The sequence below is a fragment of the Gekko japonicus genome, unplaced genomic scaffold (genome assembly GCF_001447785.1).
Source record: "Gekko japonicus isolate JY-2015 unplaced genomic scaffold, Gekko_japonicus_V1.1 scaffold740, whole genome shotgun sequence".
Lineage (NCBI taxonomy): Eukaryota > Metazoa > Chordata > Lepidosauria > Squamata > Gekkonidae > Gekko > Gekko japonicus.
This window is the reverse complement of record NW_015172576.1, coordinates 411,453-438,055: the sequence shown is the minus strand read 5'-3', so window position 1 is coordinate 438,055 and position 26,603 is coordinate 411,453. Positions and strand designations below refer to the sequence as shown.

Genomic DNA, 26,603 nt, shown 5'->3' with positions numbered 1-26,603 from the left:
ATGATAAAAAACTAAGTCTCCTTTACTAACACCTAATCATTCATAAGTGCAACACATACAGCAAAGCAGGTTGCATAATTAACCCCATGCCAAGGTCTTGTGAGTGTAAACATTACATTTTTGTCTTTGCAACTGGGGCTAAGCCTTGCCCTTTCTGCTTACATCGCTTCGTGAAGAGCTTTGTTTAGTGATGGTATGAATGATATCATAATACCAACACCATCACATTTACCCCAGGAGACTTTGGGTATTCTTTTAAAAAAATACACACCTATATAGGTACAATAAAAAGGGTTCTACTACCTCTGACCATGCTTACCTCTAATGCCACTATCGCAGATCCATATTAAATCATATTTGGCAACTTCATACGCTGGCATTAAGTTGTTGATCTTCGGATTTATCCCAACCTTTTTACCACCTTAAAGAACAAACTCTAGGTTATATGTAAAAAATCACACATCTGTTTTCAAAATGTACTACTTTCTCAGCTAAAACTGAATGATATGAAGGGAAGCTTCTGGGCTCTCAAGTCCTCATAACATGCAGATCCTTAACTACTTGATTGGATTCTGAACCCACTTTAATCAAGGAGACTTCAACAGGAGCACCGGTTCTTGACCGCTAATGAACCCAGGATAAGAACAGCAACTGTAAGCTCAGAGACTAAGAGTGGAGCTCTTGGATCCTGCCTGCAGCAACTAGCTGAGACAGGGATTTACAGACAACATAGCACCTTGCAGTTCTGCCCATGTAATTCCTGTAAGGCAACACTTAGTGAAACTCTCATTCAGCCTACCCTGGAAGGTAAATATTGCATTTTCCATTATCCAGTCAGCTCACTGCAATCTGATGGAGCAGATACAGCTAGATGCAGCAAGTTCAGAAACATTTTTAATTAGCAACAACATTTGCCTTCGTACTAGCAGTCACTTCACACATTACAGTTTCGTGACCCAGTATCTGATAATGAGCTGCAACTAATACCCACTTTGCAAGTGTACCAGTATAGGGATAGGCATGAAGCCAAAAGGCAGTTCAGTTTGGGGTCTGGGGTGGCCCCTGAACCAAACCCTGAACAGAACCAAACGGGCACCACCTGAACTGAACCAGTCCAGCAAGTCTGGTTCCCCTCTTTCATCACCCAGGAAAGGACTTCCCTTCCACATTTCTCCCTTCCACGGCCAGGAGAAAGGGGAGTTCACCCAGCAAAGGACTTCCGTTACCCTTTTCTCCTGTCCTGACACAGCTAGCCATGACTGGGAGAAAGGGGGGGGGAGGAATTGCCTTTGAAGGCAGTCCCTTCCACCATTCTCCTGGCCGAGGCTCACTAGGGCCAGGAGAAAGGGGGGGGAATCACCCTGGAAGGGACTCCTACCTTTCCCATGACTGAAGCCCACCACTGCCAGGAAAAAGGGGGACGGGAATTGCCCTGGAAGGGATTGCCTTCTACCTTTCTCCTGGCTGAGACTCGCCCTGGCCAGGAGAAAGGAGGGGAATGGTTCCTGAAGGGACTCCCTTCCACCTTTCTTCTGGCCAAGGCTCGCCCTGGCCAGGAGAAAGGGGGGACTGTCCAGGAAGGGACTTCCTTTCCCTCTTTCTGCTGCCCATGGTTTGCAGCCACCGGGAGAATGGTGGTAGGGGTTACCCAGAAAGGGACTTCCCTTCCACCTTTCTCCCAGCCATGGCTCGCCGCAGCCAAAAAAAGGGGAGGATTGCCTGGGAAGGGACTTCTCTTTCACCTTTCTCCTGGTGGTGGCTCACCACAGGCAGGAGAAACGGGAGGGGAAGGAATCGCCTGGGAAGGGACTTCCATTCCACCTTTCTCCTGGTGGTGACTTGCCATGGCCAAGAGAAAGGGGAGTATTGCCCTGGAAGAGACTCCCCCCCCTTCTGCTAGCCATGGCTCACCCACCATTGGGAGAAAGGGGCGGGGATCGCCCGGGAAGGGGCTTCTTTTAACCCTTCAGTTTTGTTCCCCACCCCTTCAAGTGGGGGGGGGGAGCAAAATGCTGGCCCCGAACGGAACCAGCTAAAAGTTAGGTAAATGTTCAGGGAATGCGCCTTCCATGAACATTGGTTCCTGAGTACTGAACCGGCTCAAGTTCAGTCCGAATTTTGGCTCATTAACCAGTTCATGACCATCCCTTTCCCAGTATACTACATGCAGTAAAATAAACAACATCACATGCATACTCTCCATCTTAACAGGTGCAGGTAAAAATATTCTGTGGGCATATGAAAGGAGCCAGGCAGAGAAAAGACAGACAAAGATCACGCTTTATGTCCTCTCCTTTGCAGTTAAGAGATGAAAACTTAAAAGAAGCTAAAGCTGCAAAGAGTCAATGCTGAGAGACTTTCAATAAACATTTGAGAACCTCATTTCACCAGAACAGTTGCATAGAGATTTTTCTGGAAGGAAAAAACACCACACCCAATTCAGCCTGTTTCCATTTGGAGTCATTTATGTCTGAAATGTTTTGAATTGTAGGAATCTAGAATTACCAGATTTCTACAGGCCAAGTAGAATGGAAACACTTGCATAGAGAAGATACCCTTACGTGTATTTAAGAAGATCCAGATGTATCTTGTGACGACCAATAATATGCAGTTCAATACTGATATGCAGTTCAATACAGACTGATTTTTCTTTTAAAAAATTGACAATAGAAATAATAAGAGTTTTCCTTCACTCACCTATAAATAGTCTAGCATCAATATTGGGATATTTGCCAAGGAGCTTTTTACACACATCAATGGCAGGATCATCATGGTCTTGTACACAAAGAAGCACTTCAAACTGGGGGAAAAGATTTGCAGTGCAAATTGTTATGAAGTTTTAGCCCAGGTTTGATTTACAAGAATAAAGGTGCAAACTATTATTTATATAACAACTGGATTGTTACAGCAATAATATGCAATTGTTTTCCAGCAACAGGGATGTTTTTGCTCAAGGAAGAACACTTTTGATAACACACTGCTGTAGGAAGAACCCTTATGATAACACACAACTGGAACTCCACAAAGGTTTAAACAATCTGTCAGGACCTTTGTTAACATGTGCCATCATAATGTGCCTCAGTCAGTTTCCTTTTTGAGAATTAATTTGATTAAGCAGTTAAAGAGCAGTCATAAACATCTGTTTTACATAAGTAATGCATTGGAGATGTCCTGGACAAACGATATTCAAATCTCAGAAACCATCTGTTTTAGATGACACAAAGGACTGCTGTCACTGGTTTCCTTTTGATAAGGTACTACCCATAATTTTTTTTTTTTGAGGCAGGCGCTATGCAGTTGCTGATGAAACCGATAATCCCTTATCCCTTGCTCTACACAAGCCACAGGAATGAATTCATTTAGAATGGAGAAGTGGGAAGAGAAGGAACCACAATTAGAAATACAGTGGAGAGATAAGAGGAACAACACAGATTTACTTTATTCAGGACTTTTGCCCAATCTTTTCTCTCATAAATAAAAGCAGCTTAATGCATGGGCCATTTAAGTCAAAGTTCATATACACAATTTCTAAAATGAGAGGGATAAAGCCATCAAAATACCTAATTATCAATACAGCCAAATGTGTGGATAGTTAAAATCCAAAAACTGGAGCCATGAACAGACAAAACATTTTCCTACAAACTTGAAAAATGCCACTGTTTTGCAGAAAAATCAAAAATCTTAAAAATAAAAACTGGAGGGTTAACATTCCCCCTCCCCCAGTAACAGAAGCAGCACCTGTAAGCTTTAAGAAACTTATGTCCAATGGCCATTTCTAGGCAACCACAACAGTATTCAAGCCTTGATTTCTGTCAATAACAGGCAAGAGGAGAGGACAGGGCCCTTTCCAGGGGCATTTTGGTCTTTGAGGGAGGATTCATTGAGGCCAAGACTGGCAGCAACCACTAGGTGACTTGCTACCATGCAACTTACATGACTTAGCCAGGACTCACTGCTTGCTGTTGTTCAAAAGCCAGTGTGGTGTAACGGTTAGAGTTTCAGACTAGGATGCAAGAGACCCATGTTCACATCACTACTCTGTTGAGGAAGCTCACTGGGTAACCTAGGGTCAGTTACACATTCTCAGCCTAACTTGCTTACAGGGTTGTTGTGAGGAATCAATGGAGGAGAGAAGAATGATGTAAGCTGCTTTTTATTTATTAGATTTGTATCCCACTCTCCCTGTGTCCGGGCTCAGAGTGGGTAACATGATAAAAACATTCCAATGGCATAGTACAATAAATACAATAACATTTTTATCAGTTCATATTAGAATATCCATGCACATGAAGATTTGTCATTACTTGTTTGTATGTTTCACTTCACAACATTCAGAAGTGGTGGATGAATTCATTTCTTAACCAGTTGCTTCCTATAATCAATTGCCTCCAATATTCAACTAAATGGACCGTTTAAAACAATAATGGAATTGCCAGAAAATTAGGTTAGGGTTAGAGGTTAGCTTTCAGTTGAGGGGATGACAATCAGGGCAATATCCCTGTATGTATTTATATATTTCTGTTAAAAATTATGAGAAACAAGGAGTAGGTATTATGGCAATATGATGGCAGTAACTACAAAATATGGTCATCAATACGTGAAACTCTGAAAACTGAGTAATAAGTCTGGCTCCTAAACTTTTGGTCTGGTTTACAGAACCAAAGAAAATTTGTCGAGGTCTAGGTTATACATAGTTGAAGTAGCGCAAAGAAACAAGAAGCTAGAGTGTTTAGAACATGAGCCAGATGTTCTAGAGTAGTGGAAGGACTCCCTGCCTTTCCAAGTGCGAACCATGCCATCACCTCAGGTCCCGTCATCCCCTCCTACTGGAGCCCTCCATCAGAGTCTGGTTACTACACAGGTTTGCTCTTTTAAAGGGGCAGCTAAGGCTCTCTGGAATGGTTTGCCAAAAAAAAAAAGTGAGGAGGACTTCAAACCAATTACCAGTTCCACAGCCAACATAAAGCTACTTTACATTTTGTGAAGGTTTTGATTTCACTGTATTATTATTGGCTTTGCACGCTGTCCTGAGTTGCTGTTTATGACAAGACATGGGGGGGAAATGTTTTAATTAAGTAAATATCTTGCCTATTTGTAAACATGGGGTTGTATTTAGCGCAAAACTTCTACTTGCACCAGAGCTCTTGAATAGCAGCAGGGGTCATTTCCTGCAGGAGTGCACAGGAGCGGAGCTCCGCCAGTAAAGAGGCCAGGGGGCAGGCACATGCAACAAGCCCCACCCCCTGCTCCCAGCAGCCTTCAGTCACAGGAAGAAGCAACCAGGTAAGCTGCAGAACCCAACCCCCCCCCCATTCCAAAACAGTCCAGTGGCACCTTTAAGACCAAGTTTTATTCAGGTACAAGCTCTCCCTCGTCTGCGGGGACAGACATGCACGTTCCCCCCCCTCCCGGTATCTAGCAATCCAAAACAGTCCAGTGGAGCCTGAGCGGTGGGTGTTGCCTTCTGACACACTTCTGGTGATGTCAGGGGGTGTGGCATATGCAAATAAGTTATGCTAATGAGCTCCTGCACCTCTTTTTCTATGAAATAACCCCTGAATAGCAGAAATGCAAAAGAAACATTGTGGCAGCAGCTGCTTGCACTGTCAAACTTATGGCATCCCCACTTGTGTTTCCGCTTGTACAAAATGTTGTGCAACAAATTTCCAGGCCCTATTAAAATATATAGGGAGGAAGGCACTAGACGTTGCACAACATTTTGTGCAAGCAGAACTGCGCCAAGTCCATCTAGGTTTCCAGTTGCATGTCACTGGATGCAAGGCATATTTTACATCAGCAACACTGCATGTGAAAACCAAAAAAATTATGTCTGGTAGTAAGGTTAAGGAAACAAGTTTTGGGTTTTGTTTTTGTTTTTTAAACTTGTTTCCTTAACCTTACTACCAAACAATACATTAGATGTCCATTTAGAGATAGAGAGGGATAGGGAAACAAGTTTTTAAATTAACACATTATTTGTCTTTACTACTGAGTTGGCTACAAGTCATAAGCTCTCTTTTTACCAACATCAGAAAATGGCTGAACACACAAGTTACCAAGTCCATCTTAATTTTGCGTTCACTGGTGAATCACTGATAGCTTCACATGAAAATAAGAGTTAACCCAGATATTTTCTACTTCCGAACACACTGGAAAGATGATTAAAAGAGCAATTCACACACACACCCCACCATAAGATAAATAGTTCGTTCAGCAGCACTCAGAAACTGCTTCTGAAAAATACACTAACTAGACCTTTGGATTCTAAATAATAGTTTCCATGCCTGTTCTCAGTTTGTCAGGTTTTGGTATGAATTTCATTCTCAAATGTATTTCAGCAAAATATATTTTTATGCCTCTCTTTACATTCCATATTTCAGACTTGCCAAACCAAAGAATTATAGAAGATGCATAGGCAATGCTTGTAAGCAACTACTGCCAATTTACCCTCTTCTACATTTGTTTAGCCTAAATGCAAGCAAGACAGTTTTGCCTATAACGAAATAAAGCACCCTGTGCAAAAACTTGCCAAATTGGCAGCTCTCAGGTCTCCATACATACTGAATTTGGTTTTTCAGGAAACTAAAAGATTTGCCTTCTCTGAGGAAGCAACCAATTGCTGCAACTCTAATTCAAACACAGGAAAGATGACCAAGAAAACTATTGCAAAAGAAAAATAGAAGGCAGATGACACCAAGTGGGTATCTAGGTTACCACTTAGTAGCCTAGCTGATGAATCACAAAGATTTTAAGAAGGATATTTCTACTACAGAGCTTAATTAATCAGGGGCAATTCCTAATGACTGCAATTCATACACGGTATAGTAGCACCTAATGAAGAGTACCAATGAGTATAAGAATGCAGCCGACAAGCTACAATTCAACAGCTGCTTGACAGGTTTGAAGTTATGTACACCAGTTCTGAGAAGTCACTTTCTCACCTCCCTGCTCACGCTGTAGCCCCAAATGATCCTGAGATGTCCCCACAGGAGCATTTGGGGCTGCGAAAGGGGAGGAAGGAGAGAGTCACACTTCATGAGCAGAAATCCTTCTGTTAGTTCCTCCACTGTACAGTGAACAGCTGAGATGGACATTCAGCTCCTGTGCGGAAAGCTATTTTAGATATTTTTATGTTTTTGAACAGTATCAAGGCAGTAAAAAAAATATAATAGTTTATATTTGCACCCCCTGAACTATCAGGCATTACAATATTCTGCTGGGCAAGATACCCATTGCTTTGATCCAAAATTAAAATTTTATACATACTTTTGGATAATCCAACTCAAAGAAAGTTTCCAAGTTGTTGATGAGGTTTGGATCGACACCCTTTAATGGTTTTAGAAGTGACACTCCTGGAAGCTTGCTATACGGCTGTTTGTCTGTTGCTTTTTTGTTGAGGTGTAGACGCCTGAAAAACAAAATGTCCTTTATTAGTGTCCTAAACAGCCAGTCTGTTTTATGCAAGACAACTTAATTAAAAATTCCTTCATCTGGTTCTAACTGAAGTGACAAGTAGGGGTATATAACCCCCCCAAACCAGTATTTTTCAGGTTCGGGTGTGCTGAACCCCCAAAATATTGGCATTTCCCAATATTCCCAAATCCTAATATCAGTATGATATTTGGATTTGGGAAATCCCCCCCCCCTTTTTTTCTCCATTATACTCTATGGGGACCATTATAGTCAATGGTCCCCATAGGGTATAATAGAGAATCGATCTGGGGCGGGGGGGGGCTCTTTTCTTTGAGGTAGAAGCACCAAATTTGCAGCATAGCTGCTTGTGCCTCTCCTAAAAAAAACCCAAGTTTCAAAAAGATTGGACCAGGGTGTCAAATGTTATGGGCCCCCAAAGAAGATGCCCCTATCCTCCATTGAAAGGCATTTAAAGAGATTGCAGTCCCTTTAAATGCCTTCTCCAAGCTACACAACCCCAAAGAAGTTTAAACGCCTTCCAGGTGAACTCACCAGCCCAGGAACCGCTGGGGCAGCTCAGAGCTGCAAGAGAGGATCAGCTGGGGAGGTGTGGAGCTGTCAAGTTTAAACCGAGCTGCAGGAGGAGCCAGCCAGCCACAGGCAAGGCAGTGCAGAGCTGTCAGCTCCTGCCACCCTGGCCAATCGTGGGCTGGCTTCTTTTGCAGCTCAGTTTAAACTCAGTTTAAACTGAGCTGCAAGAGGAGACAGCCAGCCGCAGCCAAGGCAGCACAGAGGTGTCTCCTCCCACCACCCCAGCCGATTGGCTCACAGTATACCTGATACATCCTAATGAAAGCCCCCTAAAACCCGGCCTTTTGGGGCTCAGCTATATTGGTAGCCAAATACAGATCTCCGGTAAGGTATTTTTCGGGTATTTTTTGGTTCTGTTTATGCTGAATGCACACCTATAGTGACAAGCATGCAGGAACAGCTTTCCCCAACCCAGTCTGGACAGAAGTACAAGCTACTGCATGAGAGAGTCCTTATCCAACAAACCTGCATGGTTTTTAATAAGGTCTGTAGAAAGGCTCAGTCTTGGCAGCCTACCCTGTTAGACTGAAGCCCTTTACAACATTCATCTGATAAAGGAGGTAAAGAAGGAAGAATGTGTGAAGAGGCTGAGTTTAGTAAGCATTTCCTTACTCCCAAGCCCAAGAGCCAACCAGGATTGCATGAGGCATTTATGCTTTGGCCGAAATAGTTCTGTTGGGATGGGGAGCCTTCCGAATGTAAGGGGTCTGCTAGCAGACAATCAGGGGCTATGCAGTACAAATTGTAAAGTATTTTGGCATACAGAAAGTGTACTTTAACAAAAAGATCTAATGATTGCCAAATTAAATGTGGCTGTGAACAAGATGAACCCAATACAGCAAAGATGTACCCTAACAGTAAAGGGCCAGAACCCCATGCAAGTAATGAATGCAGTATAATGGGGGCAGGTGCAAAAGGAAGCAAGGTTTCGCCACACAGCTTTATGCAGACCAAAATGCTGTCAAATTCACACTGAATCCTGATCCTTTATGTGCTTACTCAGAAGAAAAAACTACCAAGTTCAAGAGGGATTTACTCTCAGACAAAATAAGCTTCAGCTTCACATTCTGAGGAACTGTGTCTATCTCACAATTTCATAGCTCAGCCACTTGTACTGAATCATATCAAAACAAGAACTTAAGAATGATCTGACTGTATTTCCCATGAAGTTAGAGAGAAATGTTAATTTGCTAACTGAATGGTTACAGGAAGGTTTATCTGAAATGCACACCCAACAAAGGTATTCTGGAGACATATTAAAATGTTTAATTTTTCATTAAAGGACCTGAATTACAGGGCCTGATAAAAATAGTAATGCACCTCAGCTTCTAATTAATGGGTGCTTGTCTAGCAAATTTCCTGAAAGATCTGATAGCAGAAAGTTTACCAGAGCACTGAATTGTTTGATGAGACTCATACTAGTCAGTTAATAAACAGATGCATTCAAAAGTGAAGAGAGATACATCCTTGCATAAAGGTATGTTTCATAAAGCAATTTCGGCATATTTTAATAATTTTATTCTACACACGGCTACAATCAATCTATTAAAACATACTGTAACACTGTGATAAACTGTTGATTCAAGTGATATTCAGCAAAAAAACCCCACAGCTTTAGATAATTACATGTAAAAAGCTCAAAATTCTGTCCCGTCAAATCAATCGTATTTTCCTGTGCATTCTGCCTACTCAGCTGCTGCTTTTTACTGGGAGCAGCAAAGATCAATGAAGGGCTCTTCCTTATCCAATGGAATCATGTGCTATTTTTACCTCCTGGAGGACTAGAAACAGAAAACTTCCGCTTTTTAATGAACTTTTATGTTCTCAGAACACAGATGCTTGACTTCAGTGACAGACTCCACACTCATGCAATACGGTTGCAGAACTGTGGCATAACACAAATCTGGATATAATCCACCAAAGGCCATTGTAGTCTGTTATGCATTACTGCAAACAAGATTTGCACAGCACTTTGAAAACAATGCAGGTTAAGTGCACCATCTCTCTTTGGGAACGGCTCCCTTTATGATCTACTTCAACGTATTATGTTTTCCAGAAAACCTGCTTGTACAATTAGGAAGAAGTGCATACTACTGTATATTTTTAATTTGTTGGAAATAATTATGATACAAAACAGATTTGCACTTACCAGTAACTGTTGTTCATTGACATCTTCTGCGCAGATGCACATTGGGACTGCACCTGCGCAGGCCAGCCCGAGACAGATTTTCTTCCAGCTAAAAGTCCTCTGAGGGGGGGCCCCACCCCCTCCACAGCCGACGCAAACAGCTTCTCCCACCCAAACTGTCATGTGCTCCAGAGGTGGGTGCCCCTTTCCCTCAGTTTCTGCCAGGCTGCTGCAAGCTAACACATTACTAAGTGCGAGCACACAAGAGCTCACAGTGGGGCAGGAGGGAGGGAATGTGTGTCTGCACGGAAGATATCAATGAACAACAGTTACAGGTAAGCGCAACTCGGTTTTCATCTTCTGTCTTCAGTGCAGTCCTACATTGGGACATTAGCAAACTACTCACTGAAGGAGCTGGGGTGAAGCTCTCATTGGAAAAGTGACTGGAAAACTGCCTTGCCCGCGTCTGCATCCTTCCTTGCTTGCAGGTCCATCACATAATGGTTGAAAAACATGTTTTCTGCTAACCACACTGCAGCTTTGCAGATGTCCACCAGCAGGATCCTCCTATGGAAAGCAGCCAAGGAACCTTGTGCCTTCATGAAATGCACCTTAATCTCTAATGGGTATGGTTATCCAGCTGTCTCATAACGGGAACAGATGGCAGCTACAACCCACCTAGAGAGGGATTGAGAAGAAGTGGCCTTCCCCTCTTCAGGTCCCAGTAACAAATGAACAAGGCTTTATCCACCCAGAATGGTTTTGTTCTCTCAATGTAGTGCAACAGAGCACTTCAGAGTACATCCAGAGTACAAAGAGCTTTCTTGGCCTTAGAATCTGGGGATGGAAAGAACACTGGCAACACTATCTCCTTCCTTTGGAAGGAACTCCAAACTGGGGTGAAGCAGGAACAGGGAATCTACCCTCAGAGCTGCTAACTCACTCAATCTCCTGGCCGAGGTTACTACTACCAGAAAAACTACTTTTCTGGAAAGGAAGGCCAGGGGGCACAAAGCCAAAGGCTCGAAGGGGGGCTTCATCAACTGAAGCAGTACCAGGAAGAGAGACCACTGCAGAACAACGTGAGGAGCAGGGGAAAATACGTTGAGCAGACCCTTGAGAAAACCCTGCAACAACTTATGGGCAGAGAAGAGCCCCCTACACTCTCATGATACACTGAAATGGCCACTAAGTGGGCTTTTACAGAAGATACAGCTAATCTTCATCAGATAGGGAAAACAGATATTCCAAAACTAAAGATAAGGGACAGGTAAAGGACGACAACCACTTGGACCTGGCCCAGGACTCAAACCAAATCCACTTCCTAGAGTATGAGCACCTGGTAGAGGATTTTCTAGCCTGGACTAGGATATCACACATCAAGAACTGCAACTCTATGGGTGTCACCTCCGTGCTGTAAGGTGTAAGCAAGCTACACTGTGGTGCAGGATAGACTCCCTTATCAGGAAATCCAGAATTGGAGGAAGGGTGATGTACTCTGACTCCGCAAGGCAGAGGAGCTCGGAGAACCAAATTTGGTGTGGCTGAAAGGGATTTCAGTTGGGGGTAAGCAATTTGATTACAGATGAAAGAGAAACCATTCTGAATGTATAAACCTCCAGAAACTTGTTTAGTTTTTTCAAATCGAGGACTGAAGAAGAAGAAGAAGAGATTGGATTTATACCCCGCCCTTCACTTGGAGTCTCAGAGCGGCTTACAAACTCCTTTCCCTTCCCCTCCCCACAACAGACACCCTGTGAGGTGGGTGGGGCTGAGAGAACTCTGACACAAACTGCTCTGTTTCAAGGACAGCTGTGCCAGAGCTTGTGACTGACCCAAGGTCACATCAGCAGGTGCAAGTGGAGGAGTGGGGAATCAAACCCGGTTCTCCCAGATTAGAGTCCGCACACTTAACTACGACACCAAACTGGCCTGCAGCCTCCATCTTTTTTATCCACCAGAAAAAAACCTGGGAGTGCAAACCCCTTGACTGAAGGCCCATGGGAACCCCCTCCACTGCACACTTTTGTAAGAGCTTATTCAGATGAAGCTCAAGGTATGGATTATCCACCATCACTAACACGGGAAGGCACGGGGTGGGGAGGAGTGAGGTGAACTCTAGAAAATAACCATCATGAACAATTGACAAAACCCAAACAACAAGTAGAACACCATGCACTGTAAAAATGGGCTAACCTATCCCTGAACATGGGACCATCTGAGGACATCTGAATTAATAGTCAGAACTTAAGGAATTGCTGACTCCACTCCCTAGTTGCTGGCCTGCAGACTTAGGTCTCGGAGCACTCTTTCTCCTTTGGAAGGAGTGTGGCTGATATTGATGCTGAGGATAATGGTAGGGCACCTGTTGCTGCTGGTGCCCCTGACCCCTATAAAAAGGAGTGTTGCCTTGGGGTAAAGTGCTGCTTTGGGGCGGAAGGTGAAGAAAAAAACCTCAGGGACTTTGCAGTTTGACAATTCTTTTTTATTGTAGACAGGAACTCATCTGTGGTGTGAGAGAAAAGGCTAGATCCCTTGAAGGAGACGTCCTCGATCCTACAGCACATCTCCAAGGGGAGAGCAGTTGTACGCAGCCAGGAATGTAATTTCAGGATAACAGCTGAGGCCATGGACCTTGCTGCCACATTGGCTGCATGTCTGCCTGGGTTTATCTCCTGTTTGGAAAGCCTAACCACTTCAGATTGGATCAACTTAGCCAAGGATCTTGGCTCCACAGGAAGAGTGTCCAGGTATTGTGACAGGTTCTCCCATAGGAAGAGCTGGTAGCCAAACATGATGGTTTGGTAATTTGCGATACTGAAATTCAGGGCTGCAGAGGAATATGACTTTCTACCTAATCTAAATCTCAGCTCTCTCTATTAGATGGAGAGGAGTGCTGACTAGGCTTGTGATGCACCTGCATGTCCTCAGTAACCAACGAAGGAGGCAGATGCGTTGTCAGAAACTCACATGAATTCTGCCTGATTTTATATAGGTTCTCTACCCTACGAGAAGTACCTGGAGTAGACACTGGCTTCTGCCAAATCGGTCCTATCAAGTCAGCAAGGCCCTCCAAAACAGGAAACGCAACAATACTAAGGGAGTCAGGATAAAGCAACTCAAAATCTTATTCTTTGGCCTATTATCAGACACGTGCCTTGCTGCTCACTATAAAGCTTCAAATCTTAATTTGGAGAAACAGGAGTAGGGTCACCAATCCTTTCATCCAGAGATGGTTCTGACATGCTCTCTGAGTTACAACAGGACACCACCATCCCTACGTCTTCAGGGTCCTCATCAGGTGGCACGAAAGGAGAGCAGGCATCCGAGTACCCAGGATCACCCAAGTCATGACCAAAAACCAGTACCAGGGAGGTGGAATCGGAGATCACTGAGGGCAATGTTTAGGCCACTGCCGAAGATATGCTGGTCACATATAGTATGAGGGCCACTGAGGTGGATTAGGTTGTTGCCACAACGAGGGCATGGTCAGTTCAGATCATACTTGCTGCCCTGCCAGGAGACTGGAGTGCTCCTCTTCGGATCCTGACAGATCTGACCAGGGAACCAAAATGAGGCAACGGGACGTACAGAGGCACCAAGATAGCATTTTGCTCCTCAGAGGAATGCCTCAATGAGGGTGACAGGCATCTAGAGTGTTTGGGTGCAGAGCCAGACTTCTCCTTATGCTTGGCTTTCTTCTGCCTCTTGGCCGGTGTTTCTGACGAGGAATGGGATGGGATGGATGGGGAGTGAAGATGTCTCAGTTTCAAAGCAGAGGTAACTGAAGAGGCAAAGCCTGCTTAGATGTCAGAGCTGTTTGAACTGATCGCATGGATGGTGCTCTGAAATGGGACTCCTGTGCTGGAACCAGTAAATCTGACTGGCTCAAAGAAGGCGGTTTCAGGGGTTCCAATCCTGGAACTGACTTGGACAGGCCCGAGGCCAACAGAGATCTTTTCCAAAGCATGACCTTCAAACTAGATGCTCTGTCCAAACATGCCTTAGGCATAAAGCCTTGGCAAATTTTGCAAGTGACCACATTATGTGATTCTCCCAGACATATGAGACAGAGTTCATGCCCATCATTGTGAGTCATTTTGGGTGTACATTTTGTACATTTTTTGAAAAGCACCTTGGATGCCATGCCGGGCACCACAAGTGACAGTGGCAAGGAAACCCAAGGGCAGGCTGATGAGAGTTACCTCACTCAGGACAAACGATCCCTCACAGAGGAAAAAAAAAAACTCTGTCGAAAAAGGAAGCTAGGAAGGAAGGACCCCTGGAAAGCTGAAAGAACTGCCAAGTTTGGTAAGCATACGATTGAAAACAGAACAGCTATGCGCTTCCATGCGGTGGCACAAAAAGAACTGAGGGAAAGGGGACAGCTGCCTCCAGAGCATGTGATGGTTTGGGCGGGAAAAGCTGTTCATGTCAGCTCCAGAGGGTTTAGGGGCACCCCCTCAGAGGGCTTTTTAGCCGGAAGAAAATCTGTCCGTTGCAGGCCTGCACAGCCACAGTCCCAATGTGGGGTTGCACCAAAGACGGAAGATGAACATACACTTAGAAATCTACAACTACAATCTTAAGAACCTGCTCCCATGGACTAGGATAGCTACAATAATCTGCCATCAGTGCTTGAGAACATCCTGAGATCACAATAATGGATCCTCAAGTTTATTGGACAGCAGTGTCTAGCCCTTATCTCCTTCCCCAGGCTTACAGTAAGGTTTGGATAAGATTTATAAAAGAAAAGAAAAAGGAATCTTTCAGGCTGTTGCCTACTTCTTTCCATTTTAACATAAGATGTCTTAATTTTTCCTTAAAACATGAAGCTGTTAGTGCAGTGATAGTAGACAGAAAGCAGTGCACTCAACAGCAAATACATTTAACATATTTTACAGTAACATTTCCTCCACACCCTTTCCATATCCTGCCTGAAGGTATTTACATTGTCTTGATCAACACTGCTAATAGAGCCAGTGCTAAGTCATCTTTCCAAGAATGTTTCCCCGATGCAGTGGAGGTTCTTGCCATTTCAGAAGAATGGCTTTACTCCAATAACGCATAGTACATTAGTGTAATGTATTTTGGTTTTAAGAAGAGCTGAAGTAAATGTAGAAAAATGGTATCTAAAGTTTAAGATGTAAGTGCCAAAAGTTTTCAAAGATAGAAAAACTAACGCAGCGCTAACTTTTATGAGACTTGAGACCATATGCTCCTGTTCAAATCTGAACATAGGCTATTCAAAGCATTTTTAATTTGCAGACAAGCCCCCAAGAGATACTAGGCCACAAACAGTTTTACTGGCCTGCCTATCCACACTTTCCTGTGATACATTATTTGTGACCTAACAAAGAAAAATGCAATTTCACAAAATGCCTTTGCCTTGTTCTTCAGATTTTTTTTAACACAGAAAATCAGGTAAAATGGTTAATTATGAGCCGAATTCAGCATGAGCTTCATTTTAGCACTGGTTTATGTTACAGAATGTCTGATCAAATCAGATCCAATAACCAAATTATCATATGGACATGATGCTCTTCTTTAAAAGAGAAATTATGCAGTGTTTTTCTACACTACTAATACACACCACTTTGCGTATACTTGTACAATGACACCTCAGTCCAAAAGCTCTGCAGGAATCAAATGCCCATACAAAGATTAAATTCCTCTGTTCACCTGAGCACTGGGAAATACTCTGCCTGCATTGCCAATGTATGCCTAAAGCTTACAACAGCATGTGAGCCAATATATCATTGACAAAGCTCAACTCAGTGAAATAAAAAGGGAGGTATCCAAGTTTACCATACACATACAACAGCACAACCAGAACACTTACTTGAAAACCCAAGTGCATGGTATCACTGTGTCTATTATGAGACCAAAAATGAAGACAGTTGTTTCATGTGCATGGCAGCAGACTATATAAACCTGAGTAGTCTCCTTTAATGAACAAAGTACTCATATATCTCAGTTTACTGGTATTTAAAATATAGTTTCAAAATTTTATCTCAAGTGGGGAGGTACCCACAACCTAAAGTGGCATATTCTCTGTAATATTTGTGGGTGTGAACCACTATTCAGTGGATCTTTTAAATGAAAAACAGGAAATCATGACTACACACATTTCATGACTTTTCTATTGTTTTGATCAGTTTCATCTCCTTCCGAAAACACTTTCATCACTTTAAGGACTTGAGGTCATCACTTCTGGTCCAAAACTTTAAAAACAATTGAGTTCAAAATATCTAGAAATGATTAACTAAGACACTTCACACATCAAGTTGCAATTGCCTCAGGATCATCCCAAAAGGGCTGCTACCACAGTCACCAAAATCTCAGTGATTACATGGGTGCTGTCCATACAAAGGCACTAATTCACATAAAAGGCACCTTGACATAAGCACAGTCCGATTAGAAACCTGGTGCCAGCCCACACATTCCTGAAAGGCGTATATAGCAGTCACAACATGCTCATCAGCCTCAAGGCAGAGAACTATGGAAATCTTAGTTCTTGTGCTAGCCCCATAATATCCTCCCATATTAAGTGCATAGTTCTCAACCCCTCCTACCACACAAATATATACACCCTATCACCACCTGTTTTTGCAGTTTCACAGTCAATCACTACATTGTTCAGCACTTCTGCAACCAGATAACCAGGTTAGACTGTGAACTTCTTCCCCCAGAGAATACTACTACTATATGCAGAGAACTGCAAAAGAAAAGATTCAGCTTGTGCTTATGAAAAACTAATGTGAATTTCAAATTCAGTTCAACCTTCGTATCATTTGATGGCTCCATACAACTGAGAATATAGATCAGAAGCTAAAGCAGCAACGTTACCATGAAGCTTACAGTGTACTCATCACAGGAAATAATCCACAAAACCACCAAAGCCATATTTATTTATGGAAAGCAGACCTAACTCCCCTACTAAACCCTCAACTCCAAGCAGAAAGGAGAAAGTCAGTTCTAAAATGGCCAGTTTGTACTACCAACCATTTTTGGGCCAAGTTTGACTTTTAGCCTACTTTACTAAATGGCTATATCCTACCACTTGATTTAACAAAGTATCAATGCTTCCTCCAGTCTAAGGCCAGCAACTCTTCCATCTGAATGGATGGAAAAAGACCTCAACCTTTGCTGAACAGAGTGGTAAGACACATTCCAGAATGTGATTATTTCTATGAGGACCATGGTAAGTGCCCATCGCAACAACAATCCTCTCTTTAAAGTCCACATACATTAAATAATGAAGATGTGTGAGAAGCAGGAGAAGAAATACCGTAGTTCAAGTATCACTACCATTTCACAGCCTTCATTTTGTTAGGTACCCCCCATTAAATTCCCTTAAGAAGATCAGGAAGGGGCGAAGCAGTAGTAGCCTCAGATCTTTGCAGCCATCTCCAACACAGACAGTCCAAATCAATGTTCCCTCTAAGTTGTGGAGTCTTGTGAGCAAACATTCTACTTTGTGAGCGACTGGCATTAAAGTTGTGAGCGAGCCATTTGGCTACTGCATAAATTAATTTGCTGTGGAGCCCTCTTTCCTGAGCTCAGGCAAAAATGTATGAGCTGGAGGCTAAAAAAATGTGAGCTAGCTCACAATAACTCAGCTTAGAGGGAACACTGGTCCAAATGCTATGCAGAGTTTCTCCAATCTAACTCCATGGAAATAATGAGTTTAGATTGGAGTAACACTGCACAAGATGAAGTGTACATGAACATACATGAAGCTGCCCTATAATGAATCAGACCACTGGTCTATCAAGGTCAGTATAGTCTACTCTAACTGGCAGCAGCTCTCCAGGCTCTCAGACAGAGACCTTTCACATTACCTGCTACCTGATCCTTAACTGGAGACATTGACAATTGAAACTGGGACCTTCTGCATGCTAAGCAGGTGCTTAACCATAGGGCCACAACCTCTTCCAGAAGAGTAAAGGGTAAATGCTCCCTTGCTCGAAAGCCAGTCAAATCCAACTCTAGGGTTGCGGTGCTCATCTCCGTTTCAAAGCCGAAGAGCCAGTGCTGTCCGAAGACGTTTCCGTGGTCATGTGGCTGGCATGACTAAACACCAAGGCGCATGGAACGCTGTTACCTTCCCACCAAAGTGGTACATATTTATCTACTTGCAATTTCTTGCTTTCGAACTGCTAGGTTGGCAGGAGCTGGAACTAGAGGTGGGAGCTCACTCCATCATGCGGTACCCAGGTCTCGAACTGCTGAACTACTGACCTTCCGCAGCCTGCAGTTCAGCGTCTTAACCACTTGAGTATTAGCTTGAGAAAGTAGTGTAAGCTTTATTTATCTGACAACATTTCAGAAGGCACAATAAGGCTTTGGGGAGATTCACATGTCTGACACATTAAAAATGTCTTTAACATTGTTGCTTTTATTATTTTATTGTTTTTTTTTTTAAATAACAATTTTTATTTTTATTAAAACAACAACAAACTTATAACACAACTGAATACCACAAGATGTAAAACAGCAAACAGTTGAAATGCACAAAGAGTTATTCAATCACATATGATGAAAGACTTCAACATATTTGGAAGGCACTTTAAATTTAGATGTGTCAGAATTAAACACATATTCTAAGAAAGGTGTGATTGACCTTGAGACCAGCTATAGCCCCGAATGAAGTGAGCAGTTCTGTGATTATATGCATTGATTGATCCGGTCGGGTGAGATATATGACCATATCATCGGCAAATAAACTTAGTTTGATTTGATGTGTACCAACTGGAATGCCATGGATACTCGGATGAGCCCGAATAGCTTGCGCCAGTGGTTCTATGGCGCAGGCAAAGAGGATGGGTGATAATGGGCATCCTTGGCGAGTTCCGCGTGAAAGACGAAATGCAGGTGATGAGGAGCCGTTTATGCCGAGAAATGCCGTTGGAGATTTGTAAAGGTTATTTATTGTGTTCATGAACTTGGGTCCAAAGCCCATTTCAAGTAAGACGTCCCGCAGATAGGCTGGTTCGACCGTATCGAACGCCTTTTCGATATCAATGGAGAGTAGAAGTGAAGAATGGATATTGTTGGAGCGGCAGTGATGTATTATGTCAATGGTTTTTCGTGTGTTATCCGCTAAGTCCCGTCCCGGGATAAAGCCTGTTTGGTCGAGATGAATTATGTTACCAATGAATCTGTTTAGTCTCGCTACCAAGGTTGCGGTGAAAATTTTGTAGTCCGTGTTCAATAACGATATGGGTCTATATGACCCCGGATTTGTAAGGTCGCGATCCTTCTTTGGTAGGAGAATGATTTTCGCCTGGCTCCATGAAGTATTATTTTATTGTTAACATTTGTTTTGTACAGATAAAGAGGTGACTTTTGGCTTGCAGGAGCCCTATTTCATTCACCCATCTCTCCTTATATATAATTGAATAGTGGGTGCCAAAGTTCTAAAATGCACTCCTTTAGTGTATGGACGCTTGAACTGTCAGTCAGAAGACGCTGGCTGGGTTGACTGGCTGCTTTGTGCAGTCCCGCCCAGCGTTTCAAGGTCTTTTGCATATGGAAGCTGATTGGACTTCACTCCATTCCACACCTCATACTCCCCCCCCCGCAAGGCAGTTGGAATGTCAGTTGCATATGGAACCTTCAAGGTCTTTTGCATATGGAAGCTGATTGGACTTCACTCCATTCCACACCTCATACTCCCCCCCCCGCAAGGCAGTTGGAATGTCAGTTGCATATGGAACCTTCAAGGTCTTTTGCATATGGAAGCTGATTGGACTTCACTCCATTCCACACCTCATACTCCCCCCCCCGCAAGGCAGTTGGAATGTCAGTTGCATATGGAACCTTCAAGGTCTTTTGCATATGGAAGCTGATTGGACTTCACTCCATTCCACACCTCATACTCCCCCCCCCGCAAGGCAGTTGGAATGTCAGTTGCATATGGAACCTTCAAGGTCTTTTGCATATGGAAGCTGATTGGACTTCACTCCATTCCACACCTCATACTCCCCCCCCCGCAAGGCAGTTGGAATGTCAGTTGCATATGGAACCTTCAAGGTCTTTTGCATATGGAAGCTGATTGGACTTCACTCCATTCCACACCTCATACTCCCCCCCCCGCAAGGCAGTTGGAATGTCAGTTGCATATGGAACCTTCAAGGTCTTTTGCATATGGAAGCTGATTGGACTTCACTCCATTCCACACCTCATACTCCCCCCCCCGCAAGGCAGTTGGAATGTCTGGTGGTGTGTAGGTCCCAGGATCATGTTTTAAAAGCTGCCTGGGGAGATGGGGACCTCAGACAGGTTACAGTGCCATAGACTCCACCCTCCAAACCAGTCAGTCCCACATAGGGAACCATGGTTGCAAATCTCGAGGTGAGGGCTGGAGAGCACTCAGAATTACAACTGCTCTTCAGGTAGCAGAGATCAGTTCCTCTGGAGAAAACAGTGGACTCTGTCATTATACCCTGCTGAGGTCACCACAGCAAATTGACACTGTTTGCCCAAAGCCAGAGCACTCCCCCAGAGCCTCTTTCTAGATCCCGTTGTATTGCTTTCACAACGGGCTTTACTGCTAGTTGAATATAAACAAATTTTGCACATTGTTAGATCTTCAAGGAATTACTACTGTGTAACCCAACAAATACATAAAGGGAGGATTTAGTTATGGATTTTCATCATTCAGAGGAGACCTAGACCAGGGGCGGCCAAACTTGCTTAACGTAAGAGCCACATAGAGTAAACATCAGATGTTTCAGAGCCACAAGACATGAAGAACTATTATACACATGTTTTTATTGGAAAATATGTACATTTGCCTTTTACTAACATTAAATGAGACTGCCAAAAATAAAACCAAAAGGGGAAAAAACAGATATTTATAATGATATTTATTTGTCCAATGATATTTGTAGGCCTGATGGGAGTGCTTTGAAAACACATTGCCTTCTTTCTTTGCTCTCCCCCCCCCAGGGAGGGGAACGCTAGCTGGGGAAGGAAGACCGATAGGGGAGGCATGCCTCTCCCTCACTTCCCTAGCTGCCTTACCAGGAGCCACACAATATGTGTGAAAGAGCCGCATGTGGATCCCAAGCCACAGTTTGGCCACCCCTGACCTAGACCCTGTGAACAAAATCACAACCTTCAGGCTAATATAGCATTATTACTTAAGGTTAGGTAGTGTGACTAAAGACACATAAACGTCTTTAATGTATTTAAGAGGGGTTTCTGCACAATCCTTAGCAGGCAACTAATGCTCTTAGAGGGCTGGTTAGAGCAGTCAGACAGGAAAGATTTCAATCCTCAAAGCAGCTGCAAGGGGGGGGGGGAAATACACCACCCTCCTTGATCTTGGGACAGGTATCTAACACTTAGCCAGCCAGGCAAATTTAAAATATGCATTTAACATCCATCACACTTTCCTATCCAGAAGAATCCCAGAGTATTACACAGAATGATAACTGCACAATTAAGTACAGTAGCAACCTCACCCAATTCTCATCCAACTCCTATGATTGCTTCCAGTGCCTTCAATCCATTCTCACTCTTAACTGCTGCCAACTGGGACATACCTCTGACTAAACACGCATAGAATCACACTGTAAAATAGCTTCACTTGGCACCTAATTCTCAGAGATATCCAGAAAGTGACAATAAATGGATAACCACTGATGCAGCAGTAATTTGCATCAGTTGGTACAAGCTAATATTAATACATGCCAGCATCTCTTTAAACACAGTGTTTCTTCCTAGCACAGCTATATTTCCAGCCACTTTTTTCAAACTGGGCTCATAAAGTGTTGAGTGATTTGTGTTTCTCACACAAAACAAGTGGCCTTTACTGTCTACAATATGATGAGATATATTTATCTGCTGCTTGGCTAACTTGAATGGCTCTGTTTGAACCATGAGGCCTGACTTTCTGTGCTCTGGAAGAAGATGCTGAATCACAGGTGACATGTGCTCCCACAATACATATTGATACCTAGCCATGCATGCTGCATAGCTTGTAATCATAAGGGAGAGTACACCAGATTAATAGAATTTTCTGCCCACAGTGCCCCATCTCCTGCATGGATTTCTTTGCTTATTTTTAGACACACTGATGCCTCTACTACAATCAAATTTAGTGCAGAATGTACAATAAATGAACTAGCAATCTTCCTGTTGTATTCTATGCATGCCTTCCAACTGGTGTGCCATAGGAGGTGCTGATACTGGCTTGTCACACACACCCTTTGTCACTCATAGTAACACTGGAATCACTGGCAAATCCACTGGATCCTGCCACTGGAGTCCAATAGTTCAAATACTGGATCTGGAAATACAGGTGCAGGACTTTCCCTTTTATGTATATAGCCTGTTCTACAGACTGTAACTTGCGCTGGTGTTGTATAAGGGAAATTTTGCTTAGGTGACTGAATTTCCAAAATTTGTAGTTTGCCTTGTTTCAGATACACTGTAAAAACTATGCCCTCATATAGTGCTCTAGCAAAATTATCCTCTTGATTTTGAGTGCAGGTGCCTCCTTGAGGCTGATGAATGGAATTGCCTTGCCTCTTGGTCCCCTGAACAAGACTCCCTGCAACACTGCAATCAGCCTGGGCTGTTGTCTCTGTAACTCCTCAATCTGTAAGGCCTCCCATGTATCTCTCTGCATGAGCTGGCCCTATCAAAGCTGTAATGACTCCACATCTCGAGACTGCAGAGTCAACTCCCTCACTGGGGAGTATGCCCGATACTGAGAAGAGATGCAGCTGCTGTCTCGTTGCATGTCATGGTACTGATTACTTCTCTGATACTGGCAGTCTCTCCCGCCCGGAGACCGTTCTGCATCCCAGTCTGCAGGCACATCTATCCTCAGTTTGCCCCTCTGAAAGAAATGCTGCCAATGATCTTAACTTCTCCAGCAACTGACTCACTTTCCAGTCCTTTTGGAAAACTTCCAGAACTGGTCTGATCACCTCTGTGCCCTGCATCAGCACTTATTTTGGACCTTCAACTGAAGTGCCAGTGGGTGCACGTTTTGATTTGTTCATTCTCCCCCTCCCCCCTTTACGGTCACATGCTAACTCCACTGAAGCATGACATTCATCAGCCTTTGATTTCTGCTTCTGTGCCTTAAGCTCAGCAGACTTCTTTGTATGAGAGCTCTGTTTCTGCTAATTAGACTGGGAGTCATTAGTTGGTTTTGGATCACTCCATACATATATCACGGAATTTAATGTTGTGAGAACTGGCAATATCAGGACTGTGGGTGAGGATGCGGCCATTTATCTGGGGTAAGAGGTTTCTCCCACAAGCTTTTAGTCTGTTATCACCATTATGTCTAGCTTGTTTTGTAAACTTAAGGCAATACCAGCAATAGTCCACTTTATGCACTTCCCCCAAACATAGAAACAAAGGCTATGTCCATCTGTGGATGGGATTTTTCCCCCCTGAAGGCAGATCAATTTTGTGTGCTGCACCATAAGCATGCAGCTCAACCTAAGCATTTCTTTGCTCTTTTCTTTCATACAACTTAAATAGCTGGAGAAACTGTCAATGAGACGGTTCATCTAGAGGCAGCAGCTGCTGCAGTGGTTAAGGGATGAATGTAGCTCCACCAACTCCAGGCACTCATGATAAGCAGCCGTTGCGGGTGGGGGAAGCTCATGCTTTGATAGCTTTCTATAGGTTCCGAGGTAGGCTCTGAGCATGCTTGAAACCCCATGTGTGAGATGTACTGAGACCAAGAAGAAAAAATGCCAGCACCTCTTTAAGCACAGTATTTGTAACCACTTTTTTCTTCTTCAAATGGGCTCATAAAATATCGAGTGATCACACCAGTGAAAGAACTTCTGCTTGGCATGCTAAAGGCCCCAGATTCAATTCCTGGCACCTCCAGTTAAAAGGATAAGGTAGGAGGTAATGTGAAAGGGCCTCAGCCTGAAATGCTGGAGTCACTGCCAGTCTTCATGTATATCTACATGCGTCCAATCTGATACATGTTTTTCATCCAGACACACTGGACAGGGAGAAGGGGCAGAAAATTTTCTGATGTTCTATTTTTCCATGGAAAATTTCCCACCTCAAATAAGTAACCCAGCCTCTGTTTATAGTTGTCAGGGCTGTTGTTCTGCAAATCAATTGTGTTAGATAGACTAAACGTTAGATATGAAACATGGACAACCCCCAGTGCTTGTACATAGTTCAGGCGTTTACTTGGTGCATTTGCCTTCTTTTGCTAAAACGAATTTTTAAAAATTTGTTTGAATCACAAAAATTTCCCCAGGAAACCCACATCACTGGTGCTGAATGGGAGAACGATGTTGTTGTGTTTCTTTTTGAAGGATGCACACATGTACGCATCTTCCCGTGCATCTGTGACAGACAGGAGGCTGAAGGGAAACAGCCCCTGGGACAGAATCACCTTACGGAAGGGGGATGGGATGCTGGAGGGAAGCACAGCAGGAGGGAGTTCAGATCTGCCTCAGGGAGAGCGCAGGGATTGTGCAGAGCAAAACAGCAGCCAGTTTGAAGGGTAGCTCTGCCTGGCAGTATGGCAGTGTAGTTTAGCTCTACCTCTGGGAGAGAACAGAGTACCCGATGCTTAGGCCAGTCTCTGGTAATGAGCAGACCTTGTGCCATTTAGTCTGACTCTTTGGAAAGGGCAGGTTGGGGTGTGTGGAATCCGGGGTGTGTGTGTGTGTATGTGTGTGTGAAAGGACCTGCTGGGGATCTGCATAGCTGATCTGTTGTTTAAAACCAAATAAATGAATCTTCTTTGTTGCTATTTACATACAACTCCTGCCTCAGTCATCTCCGTGTTCAACTTGCTCACCACAAAGCTTACCTCATGGCAGTGAACCCAAAGCCTGAGAACCTTAAGAACATCTGTTAAAATGAGGGGAAGGTTTACAGCTTAAAACAAACCCGGTTCCCCAAAATCATCAGAGGCTGTGTGGGTCCCTTCGGTTGGCAGAAAAGGCCTGTCACATTCCAGAACACTTTAGACTGGGCTACAGGGGTTCCTGGGGTAATGGAACAGGATTGAACTACTGTGCAAATCCTTCCAACGCTCTTTTGTAACAAAGGCTGCTGCACTATATGGCAGAAGAGAAGCAAAAAGCCATGCATTCAACCTACAAGGGTTGCAGAGTTCTTGTTGTGCCTTCTGGGGCCTGAAGAGCCCCTTGAGAGCTACCTGCTTGGAGCACACCTGTGGTAGCCCAGCTACCTCAGACATTACAAACAGGAAGAGAGGGACAGAAAGGACAGAGTGTGAAGGTAGAGGTGACCCAGTACACCCTTCTAAAATAGCAATCATTTGCAGCACAGAGCATGCACACTTCAAGCTTTTTAAAGTTACCATCAGCTTGTCTAAATGAAATGCTTCACACTGACATCTAGAAGGCCTGCAATGTTAATTTTTTACAGCTTTACCTGGGGTGATTTACGCCAGAGCTGCAAATTATTCAGCTGCCTTATATATGGAAACCCAGATCCTTTAAATGAAGCAGAAAAGGGTCAAAAGGATGTGACTTGCAGTGAAACAGCAGCAGCAACCAGGGAGTGCACTGAACTCTCTTCCACACACTGCCTTCCCACTAGAAAGGCTTGGGGAGAGGAAGTCACAAGAACTGAAGGATTAAATGTTGCCATCACTATGAAAACATGTTCTAAATAAATGCAGTTTCAGCTCTAGGGAATTCAACTCAAAACCCTAATTGGAAGGTAACCTTACTCAAAATCCACTTATCTTCCTAGAAACAGTCGAAGAGTTATCAGATCGGAATTTTTTTTTACAGCTTTTATGCTGCTCTTCTCAAACAAACTTCATTCCCCCCTTGTCTGGTAAGCAGGGATCTCAGAGCAGCAGGGTTAATGTGATCAATAATGGCATGTACTTTCAATCCTCTGCTCTCCAGATTCACCTTGGATGGAGAAGGCTTCCTGGTTGCACCCTTAATCCTGTAAACAAGGTTCCCTGAAAAGCAGGAAATTCAAGAGCAGGTAAATCCCATTACTTGTGTACTACCACAGATTTGTTTTAGAATTCATGCACAAACAGACACTGTTTGCATCTATATATCTAATAGTGAACTGGCCCCGTGTGTGCGTATATCTAAATCCGTGCTCTGGGGCCACCTGGGGGGCAGGGAGAGGTTTGTGCACACGTGGTGCGGTCCCCACATGTGCACAAAAATCCTAAATCCCTGGAAAAAAAATTGGGGGGATTTAAATCCCCCGGAAACTCACAGAGCGTCCCCTGCTCATGTGCAGGGAACGCTCTGCAAGCACCGCCGCCACCGTTTGGAAGTTGAGCGGCGAGTGGCGAGCAGGGAGGGGGAGCCAGAGCCGCGAGGGCCGAGCGGCTCGCCGCTGGGCCCTCGGTTCGGAGCCGGGGGGGAGCAAAAGCCGCCGCTGCCGCTTGCGAGGGAAGCGGCGAGCACGAAGGAGAAGCCCAGCAGCGGCGGAGGAGGAGACCGCTGGAGCTGCAGGGAAG

The 26,603-nt window shown here is 43.9% G+C and overlaps 1 protein-coding gene across 1 annotated transcript in view; it reads right to left on the bottom strand.

The window, feature by feature from the left end:
• UGCG (UDP-glucose ceramide glucosyltransferase) overlaps window positions 1-26,603 on the bottom strand; it is a 44,432-nt gene that overhangs the window by 8,889 nt on the left and 8,940 nt on the right. The window contains exons 2-4 of the mRNA XM_015421417.1: window positions 7,267-7,408; window positions 2,698-2,800; window positions 320-421 (exon numbers count right to left, since the gene is read on the bottom strand). Coding sequence (XP_015276903.1) covers window positions 320-421; window positions 2,698-2,800; window positions 7,267-7,408 — 347 coding nt within the window. The remainder of the gene's footprint in view (window positions 1-319; window positions 422-2,697; window positions 2,801-7,266; window positions 7,409-26,603) is intronic.